General features: G+C 38.9%; 1 protein-coding gene across 2 annotated transcripts in view; it reads right to left on the reverse strand.

Annotated features, from left to right (window-relative positions):
• Positions 1–14,268, reverse strand: part of LOC117216992 (adenylate cyclase type 6) — a 90,246-nt gene that overhangs the window by 63,812 nt on the left and 12,166 nt on the right. For both annotated transcript variants that reach the window (XM_033464221.1, XM_033464223.1), the window contains exon 2: positions 10,288–10,448. In XM_033464221.1, coding sequence (XP_033320112.1) covers positions 10,288–10,368 — 81 coding nt within the window. In that variant the 5' untranslated portion in view covers positions 10,369–10,448. The remainder of the gene's footprint in view (positions 1–10,287; positions 10,449–14,268) is intronic.

Genomic DNA, 14,268 nt, shown 5'->3' on the forward strand with positions numbered 1-14,268 from the left:
ATAGCAATAAATATTTACATGGTCGACGAAACAGCCACTTGTCGTCAACAGCGAATATAATTTGGTCATTTAATAACGGAGCTCCTCCTTTCGATTCAGATCAAATTGCAATTACAATCGATCAGAGTTATTCCTATGATCATTTTGGCAGTTTGGTATTTTTTAATTTCTAGGCAAAGTATTTCTACATTCGGTACAATTTATTTTTGTCTAGAGTCATTATTTTCCCTCTAATTTTGAATAAGTTAGTTTCAATTGATTGTTTAGGTCTTCACGTAGGATGCAGCGTTAAAAAATGAATACAGCGGAATTTACGTGCCTCGTGGTCTTTCCACATGAATGTATGATCATCCGGACCTAATATGATTTTAATTATGCACCTGTAAACCTGGCGATCTTTAGATGAATGAATTATTAATCTTTAACTGGGGTCGTTGGTATAAGGTAAGAGTAGGTTGCTTCCGTAGATTACTCAATTTTTCATTTTCCAGCTTATTATAGCATTAACGATATAAATAATTATATTTATGTAAAATGCTACCAGCCACGAGATTACATAATTCAATTCCACTTGCTACACGCACCTGCCGATATTAATAACACGAATTAAAAATTAAACCTTCCATCCAAGGTTATTAAAGACAGTTATCCATTGTTATAACCTATAATTTTCTGATATCGATTGATTTTCCTCGTAGCAATTCACAACCCTTAGGCCAGACACTACACGTCTATCTAGAAAACTGAAAACCAAAGAAACTTCTAGTTTCTTTAAAGGAAGAAAGAAAAATACTTTGCAAGATGATCGATTTTTAGGTTATGTTTGGTTAAATGTGTTTTTCTTCCTGGCAATTCGCAATCCTTAGGCCAGATACTACACGTCTATCTAGAAAACTGAAAACCAAAGAAACTTCTAGTTTCTTTAAAAGAAGAAAGAAAAATACTTTGGAAGATGATCGATTTTTAGGTTATGTTTGGTTAAATGTGTTTTTCTTCCTGGCAATTCGCAATCCTTAGGCCAGATACTACACGCCTATCTAGAAAACTGAAAACCAAAGAAACTTCTAGTTTCTTTAAAAGAAGAAAGAAGAGTACTTTGGAAGATGATTGATTTTTAGGTTATGTTTGGTTAAATATTCATCTTGAAATCGTCAAACGCTATATCGGAAATGAAATGGGTGAGCAAACCAACGGGTGGCTTGAAACAACATAGAGGGGTCGTTTGTTGAATTAACGTCGTCGAGTCTCGTTTTATCATCCCGGAAAACTTCTCGACGTAATTAAGATCTCCCTTACGGTGAATAGTTCTTTAGGGGGAATTTATCGACTTGTTAAACGAAATGAGGATTTTTTAACTCCACTCTGCCGCCAGTTAGTCACTTTCATGAAATAACTCTGTTTTATTGACTGATTAAGGTTTCTAAATACAGTGTGACACGGTGTATGCTCGTTCAAATATTTGCTAAATTTTACCATTTTTCTAAAAATTCAGGATAATCCACTAAATTGCATCACCTGGAATATCTCGCTTGCTTCTGTTAATATTAAACAACGCTTTGGATACGAGTTGAATTTGACATAGTTCGACGTTATTAGCTCTCATCGTAGATGGACGCGTAGAGGACGCTCGAAGGTCACCGATGTGTCTTTCTAACGAATTTATGTGTCTTTTAATACGTTAGTCGATCCATCTCGGTTTTCCCTATGAAAACCATGTATTGATTTATTATATGTCGAAGAACTATTGGTTTGTCAGATATTTTAACTTCAATTCGTGAAATTTAACGCACGACAGACGATATTCTCGTGTTTGCTTTATCTTCGTCTTTCACACGTTAAATTTCACAAATTGAAGGTAAAATATCTGCTAAACTAATAATTTTTCGACATAAACAAGTGAACACATTTTTTTCTAATGTCCAACTGGGTCCACTCATATATTAAACGACATATGGTTCTATTTAAAAAGACAACAATGACCTTCGCATACTTCCTACGCATCCACCTACGAAAAATGTAGTCGTGTCAAATTGTAGCGTCCCGAAAATTATTTAACTTGTGCCTGAAATATTTTGAAATATTATCAAAGAGAAAAAAAAGCGAGATATTCCAGGTGATAAAGATAAATGGACCACCCTGTATATGTATACTGTATATATAGTATAGTATAAATTTTAATACATAAATTTAATATTTGATTTAATATTATATAATATACATAAATTTTATCCGGATATCGGCAAATTTCTTTCACATTAGCATAATTTTAATAGTTAATTTTGGAGAATATTTGCGATAAATTTCGACTGTCAAATTATCGGTTGATTCAATATTTCATATTAGAAATTTAATTTGTTATTTAATATCTGATATTAGACATTCGATATGCAACGTTTAAGATAGGCTCATTTAAATATTTATCCTGCTTTGATATTCTACAATTTGCTTAAAAATTGCAAAATAAAAATTCAGAAAATCAGAAAAAGAAATTACGATTTCAACCTCCAGGGGGCCTACCGTAATCGGTAGGTACGGGCTTTGCAACCCCGGGGCCCCGAGCAAAATTGAAATCTTAGAATTTAATTTAGAAGATAAAATATAGAAGAAACAGATAAATGGCACTTTCATAGCACCAACAACCATAGCATTAACATCAGACCGATAAATATCCATCTTGATAGAAAATGTAATTTTTTTCTCCATTCTTCTTTTCTCTTTTACACTTTTATCTCGTGTCAGATCCTGCCTACTGTTCGTCAAAGAGTAGATTTCACAATTTCCCTAAAAATGAATAAATGACAAGGCGAATGTTTGTTTTCGCTACGACAGATATATATTGTTTCAACACATACGCTTGTTTGTGCTTAAATATTCTTTGTAATCGAAACTCTAAACTAAAAATTCAACAGTAGCAGGAAAACTTATTTTTTCCATTAGAATACATATTCATATGCTGCACAATATACTGAAATATACACATGTTTATTAAAATATTCGCCAACGCTTTTCTTTAAAGCCCTAAAAAAGAAAAAAAAATCTACATAAAGGGAGAAATATCATTGAATTGGACGTTTCAAAATCCCGCAATAGAATGTACCATAAACTGTTTAATACAGGCCAAAATTATTCCCATTTCTCGATGTTACGGAAATTTATATCGAAATCCAAATTTTTACTCTTCCCTCGTGAAACAGATTTCAGTATAACGAAATACAAATTCCTCCTTTTTCCCTGTATATAAAAATTCAAATTTCTACTATTTCTTTTTTTTTTTTTTTTTTTTTTTGAGGGGAGGAAAGACTTTTCAATATTCCAAAATGGAAATCTGCCGATTATTCGTACGAAAACTCAGATTTCTAAAATTTTCCCGCGAAACTGCTCCCAACGTGACAAAATACCAAAAATTGCACGATTTTTCCTACGAAAATTCAGGTTTCTAGCATTTTTTAGAAAATTCCAATTTCTACCATTCGCTTGTGAAGCGAATATTTCAAAGTAAGAAAATAGGAATTTCTAGATTTTGTTGGCGAAGCAAAAGGAATTGCATGGAGCAGTTCGCAACAGGGACTCGTTAATCTTGCCTGGACTGGTCGATAAACTTCCATAAAGCTTGTTATTTCCGTTCGGCTGCTCGAATTAAGCCGCCACTTCGTCAGCCGTACTCCTAGTCGCTACATCGAGGAATTTTGTTAATTCGATTGGCCTCGCTGTTCTTTTGTTACCATCCACCGTTTCGACCATCTCGTCGCTGGCCATTAAACCATCTTTATCTGTCGTTCTTGCGCAATAAAACTCCCCTATCATTCATCGATTGAAAACGAAACGGACAGGCGAAAATTTCGTGACTTTTCCCCTTATTTTTTTCCAGATTGACAGCGATATTCGCTTGGCAGGTTATGAAAGCACGGAGATGTTCGAAAAATGTATTATTTTTTCCTGCCAGCCGATACGTTTTGTTTTGGATTTGACGAGATTCGACGAGGATTAGCTCTGTTTGAACACATTGCACTTTTCATACGAAAGTGACACGAAGTAGGGAGACGTGTTTTGGAACATTTTTCGTTCGAGATCTTGTTTTTTTTTCTTTTCTTTTTTTTTTCCTCCAGAAAATTCAATTTACATACGTTTGATCAGGAATTAGTCAGATCCATGAATTTTTATATTCGACTTTTCAAATACGACGACTTCGAACGAAATGAATTCTGTTCTATATCTTTTATTTATTTTAACTTGGAACGGAGGCCGGTTCGCTTTATATTTGTTCCTCGTCCATTGTGCGATGTTCTTTTCGCAGTTTAAGAAGAATAATTTCGCTTGATTCCGGGACAAACATCGTCCAACAGTTGAAAATCAAACATGGCGGTAATCGTAGCAACTGGACCGGGTCGTATCTTTGTTGCAAAAGAGGTTAGAAAATTTTCTCGAAAAGTTTGCACTCTGTAATTAGCTGCCTTATCTTTTTGCTACATTGTACAATACAATGGAGTCTCAGTTGTCCGAGTCCCGTTTAACCAAAGTTTCGCATTACTCGATGTATTTTAAACTTTATCGTAACTTCTCTCGAAAGTTTAACATAAAGAGTACGAAAAATAGTGAGGAATTGTTAAGACGGTTAATCAAACTTTCCGTCTTACTTAAGATACTTAAATAAACTTTGATACATGTACGTTATTACATTATCAAAACGATTTTGTACTATTTTAATGCGCGACTCATTTCGTATTATTTTTCCATTTTCTGATTTTCCTTTTCGATTATCCGAGGTAGGTTAGGTTCACATCAGATCGGATTATCGAAGCTCCGCCGTACTGTAACTATAAACTCCCGAAGCCTCGGATTCTTTCTTTGCAACACCCTGTATATTTCTTATGTTCTCAAAGCGCATTACATTTATTGGTTAGGTTGCTATTATACGTGCGGCAGAGTGGCAGGTCTATTTTCGCTTTTTATTGTTCAGATTGCACGCTACTGAAAATTGAATCAACAGCCAGTGATAAGAGAATCTACACATGTGCAGTCTTCTAATAGTCTGTTATCGTTTCACGGTGAAGCCCCGATGAAATTCACCGCGCTCGAAACATTCGCTGAATTCGTCGGCCACGCGTGCAATCGTGCACGATTGCACGCGTGGAAACTTCGATAACGTATCAGTCGGCAGGAATTTCCAGACAATTCATGGAAAGCTGAACACGCGACTGCCGCGTGACAAAAAGTTTCCTATCGCATTTCCCCTGTCTTCGGCTTTCTACTTCCCTAGATATTCGCCGATGCTTCTCTAGGGACATTTTATCATCCCTCTTATTCCCCTATTTCTGACATAAAGGTTGCGAATGTTTTATACGAAAGGTTCGTCGCGTTGACTAAGACGAGTTTTAAGATCGGACAGTCGATCTGCATCAACTGTCACGTTTGTTCTTCCTGACAACGTGAATCGATTGCCATGTTCCTCGCGAGTTCGGCAAATGTGCGAATATTTCTGAACAGCGGTGTAGATTATATAAAATTGCTATTTCGCTCGAGAAGTGATTTACCGCGAGTTTTCGAAAACACGTGCAATCATTAACCATGAAATTCGTTGAATGGAAACTGCGTGTTACGTAGGACCCTCGAATCGGTTGAATTTTCGTCGTATCCGCTATTAACGCGTTGTAATGTCGGATATGATCGCCATGATCGCGTGTCAATTATAAATTTCGTTCTCGTTAAAATAATACCCTATGATAACAGGTTTTCTGGTGGAGGATTATCTGGTGTCGCGATAAATCGCGATGATCGAACGAATCCCCGATGAATAATTAACGAGCATCGGGCCGAAATATTAATAAAGCAGAGGGCGGAGATTTTGAAACTGAAAGGAGGCGGTTGCCATCCCTCCAGGCGTGAAACAACTTAGCGAATTCGATTAATTATACGCGATGAATTATTCATCGGCTGCGGTTCAACACGTTCGAATTTTCCCATAGTCTGGAATCGATCTCGAATTTCAAATTTTATTTCTGCCAGTCGTGAATAACGTTCGCGATGTAATTACGCAAAGTGCTATAAATTCAAACAGAAGTATAGTTGCATTTATTTCGTTGTACAGGCAATAAATATTAATAACTACGCCACGATGAATTATCGTTTAAATGGCACGTTAAGGTAACACAAGATCGTACGTACTGGTACGTAAGTGGTAGATTAAAAACAACATAGCACTACGTGAAGGGTGGTCTTAGATTTAAAACCGTCTTCGTACTATACGAAACATGTTGCATTTTAAAGAGGCTTTGATACTACCTAAGATACCGGAAATTTAACGAAAAATTTCGTAGTGCGTAAAACGATCTAAATGAAGAAAATCTCACTAATAAATTTGGAACACCCTGTACTATACTACGTTTAATTTAATATTAAATTAAATCTTATTATGCGATCCGTATTATGCGAAATGCCTTAATTTTAAAAAAAAACCTTGGTGTCATATTACGCGAAACACGTTAAATTTATGAAACCTAATATTACATGGAGTATTAAAAAAAAAAAAAAAAAGAAGAAGAAAGAGAAAGAGAAGGAAAAGCAGAAAAAGGAAAAGAATATACAGCCCGATCTGAAACAAAACGTTTCCTCGCATTCCGCGAAAAATAGTAAAATAAACGCATTCTGAAAACCTTCCTCTGCCCAGCGAGAGCTCGTGTTTGCATAAATCGGCGAAAAATTGCACGACGTTTCGTAACCTAGTTAAATAACCGCGAGCGAAATAATAAAGTTTAATGGTTAAACAATATCGTGGCGAAACGAAAGCTCGGGTTTGCGGTGGCTACGCGGTAGATCGTGCGGTGGAGCTGCTGTGATAATCGCTCGTTGAAATAGTCGCCGCGTTTGGCAAACGCGCACATTCTTCGATACTTTTTGTCGCCGCTGTAAAATACCAGCCGAATATTTTCATGCAGATGAATCATTCGAATCACTGTGGCAGACGGAGTCACTCGAATCTTTCACGGCGCTTCTCGTTCGATAGGCAAAACAATTAATTTACCACTTGCCGGCCGAGCAATTTTTCCACTGCTTCGCATCTGGTGGCGACAGTCGTGCCACTTTTTCATCTTTTAACGCGAAAAGGACGTACACGGTGAAGGCAGACAGATTATAGCCACTTTTACGATTAATCGGCGAATGAACAAACGCCATTAAGCAAATTGTTTCTGTGTCATCTTTTTCTTTCCTTTTTTTGTCATTGCTCCTCTTCTTTGCGAAGTCGGTGGAATTTTTCAATCACGCGAGAACTACCGCATTCTACTTCTATGCCGCGGGTTATCTTCGCTCGAAGTCGCATCTAGCGAGAATCCTTTCCGTCGCATTGGTTCGCAAATTCTCGTGACGAACTTCGTCAATTTCGAAGTCCCAAATGAGGCTCTGTTTTACAACATAAGGCTATCTTTTACAATCCATTAAATCAGAAATACGATGATTCTCGTTCATAAGGATTGGACAGATTTCTTGGTCTTATATGAAATATCATAATCGACACACCGTGCACGTAATAGGTTTTCATCGATTCTTCAGTAGCTGAGCAATTCTTCTTTGATTCTTCGAAGAACAGAGCGCTATATCGATGGAGATTCATATTAAATTATCACAGCTTTAGCTGCATACGATCTCCAAGCTTCACAAAGCCAAGAAACGTAAAGTCATATCTCCGTCGACTCTTTCTAACCTAACCTAACTTAACCTAAGGTAGCCTAGGGTAACCTAACCTTAATGCTAACACTAATCGAATAACCTAATACTTCATCAGTGAAAAGAATCGCTACAGAAGCGCTGTAGCTTAAGAAATGAAAATTCAGTGGCACTCGCAGGATCTTTCATTTCCCTAAATACAAAAAAAAACGACGTACTGCTAGATTTTTACGCATCTTTCGTTATCCGATGAAAGGACTATATCGATAAACGTAGTGATACAGTAGTATCTAAATGTTCGCTTTTTTGTTCCCCGTAATTGACAGGTCGTCTCCGCCATTACCGGAGGGAGTTCCCCTAATGTTCCCTTCGACGGAACACAAAGTTCGACGATTGAGTAGCGTAACCTGATCCGAATTCAATTGTCCGTGAAGAAAGTAATAGTTACCCACGAGACAACGATGATACTTTTCTATTTTTAATTTTTCTTCGATTCAAGTTTTACTAAGCTATTCGTGAGATCTTTCTGATTAAGACGAGACCAAACGCGATGTAGTTTAAATCGCGTTTGCACGTATACGTATAATGTCACTAGATAAGCAAATATGCTGCAAGTTGCAACGCGTTTGGTCTTGTTCTAATCGGGAACGCCTGGCAATTGCATCGGCGATTGTTTCGTTCAACAATAATCGAAAATAAAATAGTTCCATCGTTGCATCAACATCTTCCAGCTGATATGTTTCGCTTCATCGAGCCGTCTCTCGGATCTGTCTCTCTTTCACTCGCGCTGCCTTTCCCTACATTCGGCAAAATGACGGATCGTATCGATTTCATAGTGTCGAGTCCCCTACACGATGATTCATCGCCGAGGAGTCTCGATTTCGGTCAACTGTGATACAGACAACGAGACCGAAACTGATATACCGTGTCCCTTACTGGACGTGGTATCCTCCAAGCTTCTGAAACGCAAGAAGTCGTGGTGCTTGTGCTCGTCAGCCATAATCGACGCGAGAATCGCCAACATGACGATTCCAATGGGTGTAAACGAGGCGCTACGTGCTTTAAAAATAAACCGGCGTCAGTTTGCAGGAACAAATTTAGCGATAAACAACGAACAGCCATACCGTAGCCAGGTTATCGCGGTCGTAATAGAGTAACCCTGTTTTCCGTCGTTCTAAAGAGCGCGACACGCTTCGTTGGCTCATCCATTATTCACTAGTTTATTCGCTCGCCTTGTGAAACGCACTGTCGCGCGTTATTACATCGCGTTCGCGAGCCACGAGTGCAGTTAAGGAGAAACGAAAATTGAACCTGGCTCTTATTGTCGACACAGGCCGGCGGAATTAATCAATCGATCTAAGCCGATTATCTCTGTCCTCGATTAATCTTAACCTCGCGTCCGACGTTTCGCAAAATCATCGTTCTTCGTTACAAGCGTAGACTCTGGATCAGGAAAAATAACTAGTCTAGGGATTTTCCAACGTCTTCGCGAATTACCATATAGCAATGGCGCTGACGCGTCGTTTTTCTTCTCCCCTTAATCTGTTTCGTACATCGTGTTGCAATTGTTTTTAAATTTATGCTGAAGTGTCATTTTTTTTTACGTATAATTTCATTTCTCTTAACCTATCGCGTATTCGTTTCTGGCTTACAATTAGTTCTGTACGTACTATACATACTAATATTGTATGCTAATTAATGTATAACACTTAACCTATCCTATCCTGTACTTAACCTATACAGATACATTATCCTATAATTAACGTGTATACTATCGCGTATCTGTCTTTGGCACACAATTAGTTCACTACCTATATTCTTACGCTTTTTTTCCAAAACTCTTAACCAGCTTATCGCCACTTCGCTTATCCTACCTTCTACGATAACTTCGTTCCTTGATACCCTACGACAGTCTCCATCTTGTTTATATACATATTATATAGGGACTTTCGTTAATATCTCAACCAGTTGTGAAACTAGCGTTATTCGTATTTTTTACTCTTCTCGTTTAATTTCAAATTTCAGTTCGATTTCTAAGGAAACTTGTCCGAGCTTGTCGCATAAGATTCGTAAAATCTACTTCGACAGTTAGGATTTATGTTACGTCTAAAATTCGGCCCCCCTGAGATTCAGTTTAGAGAATTGTCGTGACTAGCATCTACATCGTTAGAATTATCCAGGAATTCACAGTCACCTAGTATTACACGTTACGAAACGCAGTGGAAGATACCTAATATTACACGGTAACCGTCCGAGATAGGATGTTTCCTTGGAAAGAGGTAAACAAGAAGTTTAAAGGTAAAGTGGGTGGGGACAGTAAAGTCGTTTCTCAATCAAAGAGCAAATGTAACTTTCCGCCGCTTGAATGTTCCGTGTGGTCGGACGAAGAATCGTTCTCAGCCAACTTTCTTAATATGAACCTTCGATTCTGAGAAACTTTTCCGCCACATTAAGCGTTTCTGCAAATCTTTCTGCGTTGAGAACACTCGGAGATCTCTTTCCTCGCTCGGAAAACCGAAATAAAATAAAAAAAAAAAAAAGAAAGAAAAAAAGAGACAGGAAAGAAGTCGTAAAAGGAACCGGGACGAAGGCTTTGAAAAGTAAACGCGGATGTTATTTATGATTTACCTGGTGACTTCTTCGACTTGCACGAAGGCTGAGGCGGTGGCTCCACTCGTGCCTCGGGAACTCGACGCCGTATTTCTCCATATCGTCCCTTTCTCTGCCTGTGTCGGTCGAAAAACTCTTCCGACCAATTCAACGCCGTCCTCCGCTACTCCATCTTGCTCCTGTCAACCAGAAAAATATTTTCATCTCCCGCACGTTGCATCCCAACTCAAACATTTCTTTATCTTTTTCTCTTTTTTTTTTTTGGTCTTTCGCTAGGTTCTCTCGAGAAAATGATTTCGCGGTAAATATTATGCTTGAAAGCTTTCTCCTGTTTTCCCCTAGATAAGCGTGCAATGTCACTAGACACGATAGATCTAATTATTCCGCGAATTAATTAATAATTTTTGTTAATTCGAACGATGTAACGTCAGATACCGTATTGATGAATCAATGTTTCTGTGTTAATAGTGAAATAAATTAATAACAAATTATGCTAACTAACCTCCTTCCTGTTTTTCTTCGCACGAAAGTGTGAAATGTTACTAGATGTATTACTTATGACCATTTTGTGTGTTTATTAATGGCTTTTGGCTGTTCTGGTGATGTGACAATAATATTACACGCATATACACAAATTTTAGATCGCTCATGTATTAGTCATAGCAGTTGGCTTGTTCAGAGCCGATTAATCTTCCATTCTTCCGAATTGTTCCTACATCGTCGAAACGCTGTCCTTTCACGGTGACGCGTTCAACGTAGGAAACGGGATGAAGTGAAGCGAAGAGCTAAATCTGCGGAGTAGCGTGGGTGGTTAATCAGTGTACCGATTTTCTAGCAACAAACTGCAAGGCAATCAACGATTATAGTCTGCCGGAGCATCGCCATGCAGAAGAGACCATTCTCGCTCTTGTTACGTGTCCCGCCTGACTCTACGAATTCCTTTCAAAAGCCATCAAGTGCTTCTGTATCAAATGATCCAGTTACGGTCTTGTCGGATGGCGCGAATTCGTAGTGAATCAGTGACCTTGAATAAAAATATACCACCAACGTCGTTCCCATTTCTGATTTTGTGACCGTCACTTTCATCGGACTGACATCTCCCGGATCTCACCACTCAGTTATTTGACGCTTGGTCGATGGGTTGCCTGAGACCCGGCTTACCGCCCGGATTTCGCTTCTGCTGACTTCTTCCTAAGCCCAAGATGCCACTGAAAGAGAGCAGCGTTCTGACGATGCAGAAACGATTCGGAAGAACATGACGGCTGGTTTAAATACAATCTCAGAAGAACTTCTGTAACTCTCATTCATCGTCGTACCGTGTCTAGATGGCTCTAGTGGTTTCACCAGATGTTCTACCAGGTGGTTCCACCTAAAACTACGTAAGTCCGTCTCTTCGCCATTCTTCTCGTAGTTCTCGCGTCTAAAATATCTCATGATCCGCAGCATCGTACCTCAGTCGCTGATCACCTTGCAGCCCATACGAGTCAAGACAATAACGAAGAAACTGACGAGGAGAAAAGACAATTTCAAAGGAGGACCACGCGCACTCTCCACGCTTACATGAGCAGTTACATACAGAATTTGTACATAGAGAGAAGTAGAACGTTCGTGTAGGAGGAGACGTATGTCGAATAGCAAATAATCAAATTTCATTTACCTTGAAAGCTGTGCTCCTAATGACATTAGTCCCGGAACTTTTTCAATCTACCGTGTTTTCAATGTTCACTGCGTACGTGCTATAAAACTTCTAAACCGGTCAAAAGCAGGCTAACAGGTTTTTCAAAGAATCGAGAGATCCATCGGTGCTGTTTCCACGTATCGAATGCCCGATCGGACTGGCAATACTTTGCGTCCAAACAATAGCGCGCGTAAACATCCTATTGGATTTTCATCGTTGACTCGAAACTTGGAAAGGAGGGAAGAAAAACAGGATTTTTCGTTGAATTTCCATGAAAATCCTGAAATCTTCCAGGCAACGAGATTGAGAATGATTTCGCAGGATGGGTCGACTGTGACCCTTCGCTTTCGGAAATTCGCAATGTTCGCCGGAAATGGGTCGGCCGGTTTTTCCCGCCAATTCTCACTGTCCCCTCCCCCCCTCCTCCCCCTCTCGAGCAGAAACAAATTTGCCAGAGCAATTTCACGCGCGATTGCCTCCCGCCAGCGGCAGCTACTTCTGCAAGCGAATGAAAATGGCCAACGTGTGTTTCACTCTGTGAACTGTTTCAGGCGTTAAAAGAGAACAATGAAAATACAAAGGCAAACGTAAAAGGCTGCAGGGCTGGTAGACCAGTTTTTCACTTTCTCATTGTTCGTCAATTCTATACGCGAACCGTTGTTAGAAAGGTTATTATATGGACCATAAATGTTCGACAATCTGATCAAGCGATCGAACGGGGTTGACTCAGCGTGATTGCACGTTAAGGCGCGTTCACACTGACGGACATTGCACCCAAAGATGTGTGTGGACGGTCTACAGGCGATGTCGTTTCGTCGAGACAAAAAGTAATTGCGCTAAATCTGGCGAACAGGTTGAGAGGTGGAACATTTTGATCCGTTTGAGAGAAAAGCATTTGCGGTAGCCGCGTGATGGGCCATCGTATTATCGCGCGACGGAATCAGATCTTTCGACGCGTGAACAAAATCCACTCTGACGTTGATCGTTACAACTTTCCTTCCAGTGGTATAACCGCCATAAGAATTTGACACCACCATAACGAAGGATGTCGTACTGATGTCGCCATTGCTTTTTTCCTGTCTGGATCGGTTTCTGACTGTTGGTATTTTAATAATTCATTTCTTGATTGTCGCATTCAGTTACTGAAATCGACATTGTAATTATTTTCTGACCATGCATTTTCAATGGATCATTTATTTTGTATTTGTTAAATCGTTTCGTCTCGCGCTATTTGGGTGGTCACGACAGATGGCAGAGCGAAATCACGTGACACCGGTCGACAGTGTTAAAAAGTTAGGTTATTTTCGGAACCCACTGTGTACGTGTGTTGTATTGTCGATGCTTAACAGCAACCCAGAACCCAGTGACTTGTTTCTACGATAAATTTTCCCGCTGTAGAGCACTCGTCGATGTACAACTACTAACAACTGGCCAACCTGATAGCTACGAACATAACCTAACATTTTCAAAGAATTTTCCATCTAATTCTAACGAAGTTTCTGATGAATAGGTTAGAATTGCATGAAATTCCTATGGTTGGTCTTTTCCCTCTCTCTTTTCACTGTGAAAAATGGCCACCAGTATTCCAACAGCTGGTCCTCTTGACTCGTTATCGTTACTTTCGTTGGTTTACTGCCGCTAATTGGGCCAAACGATGGAATTTATTCCTCAATTATGCCACAGCCATGCCCTGTTTTACATAATTCCCTATAAACGATCGTATCGATTCTTCTTCACCCTCGAACCAGCTCAACGATATCGATTCTCCCAATGAAATCATCGTGCCATTCCCCCGAGCCGGATCTTATCAAATTTGACAGAATTTACTTAAAAAAAAACACGCTGTCGCTGAAAGGTATACGGGACACTTGTTTATCTCTGACGAGACGTATCCTAACCTCAAAATTATCATACGGTCAAATGAAACTACGATGGTTTGGTTCTTCGTGATCGCTGTAGCTAAAGTGTAGGTCCGATTAATTTGATTTTCAAAAGTCAATTTAATCGACTATATGCGTAATAATACGTAACAAGAAATATAATAATAAAACAAATTAAATTATATAATAAAATTAAATAGTAAAATAATAAAACGTATCTGACAGAAGTACTTTCCTACTTTACAAGCTCTTTATCTGAAGACTATTCAACTGTTCAATTACAGGGCGGATTAAGAAGGTTGTTTCAAACAAATAGGAAGACTCACGATGTTGATACAGTCGCTGATATTTAAACAGCAAATGTGTATATTAAATTACTATACATGCGTCTACACTGTGTACGGTAAATACGAGGATAAATTAGTGCTTTGTTTTTTAATA

This window comes from Bombus bifarius, unplaced genomic scaffold, assembly GCF_011952205.1.
Source record: "Bombus bifarius isolate JDL3187 unplaced genomic scaffold, Bbif_JDL3187 scf7180000007974, whole genome shotgun sequence".
Classification (NCBI taxonomy): Eukaryota; Metazoa; Arthropoda; class Insecta; order Hymenoptera; family Apidae; genus Bombus; species Bombus bifarius.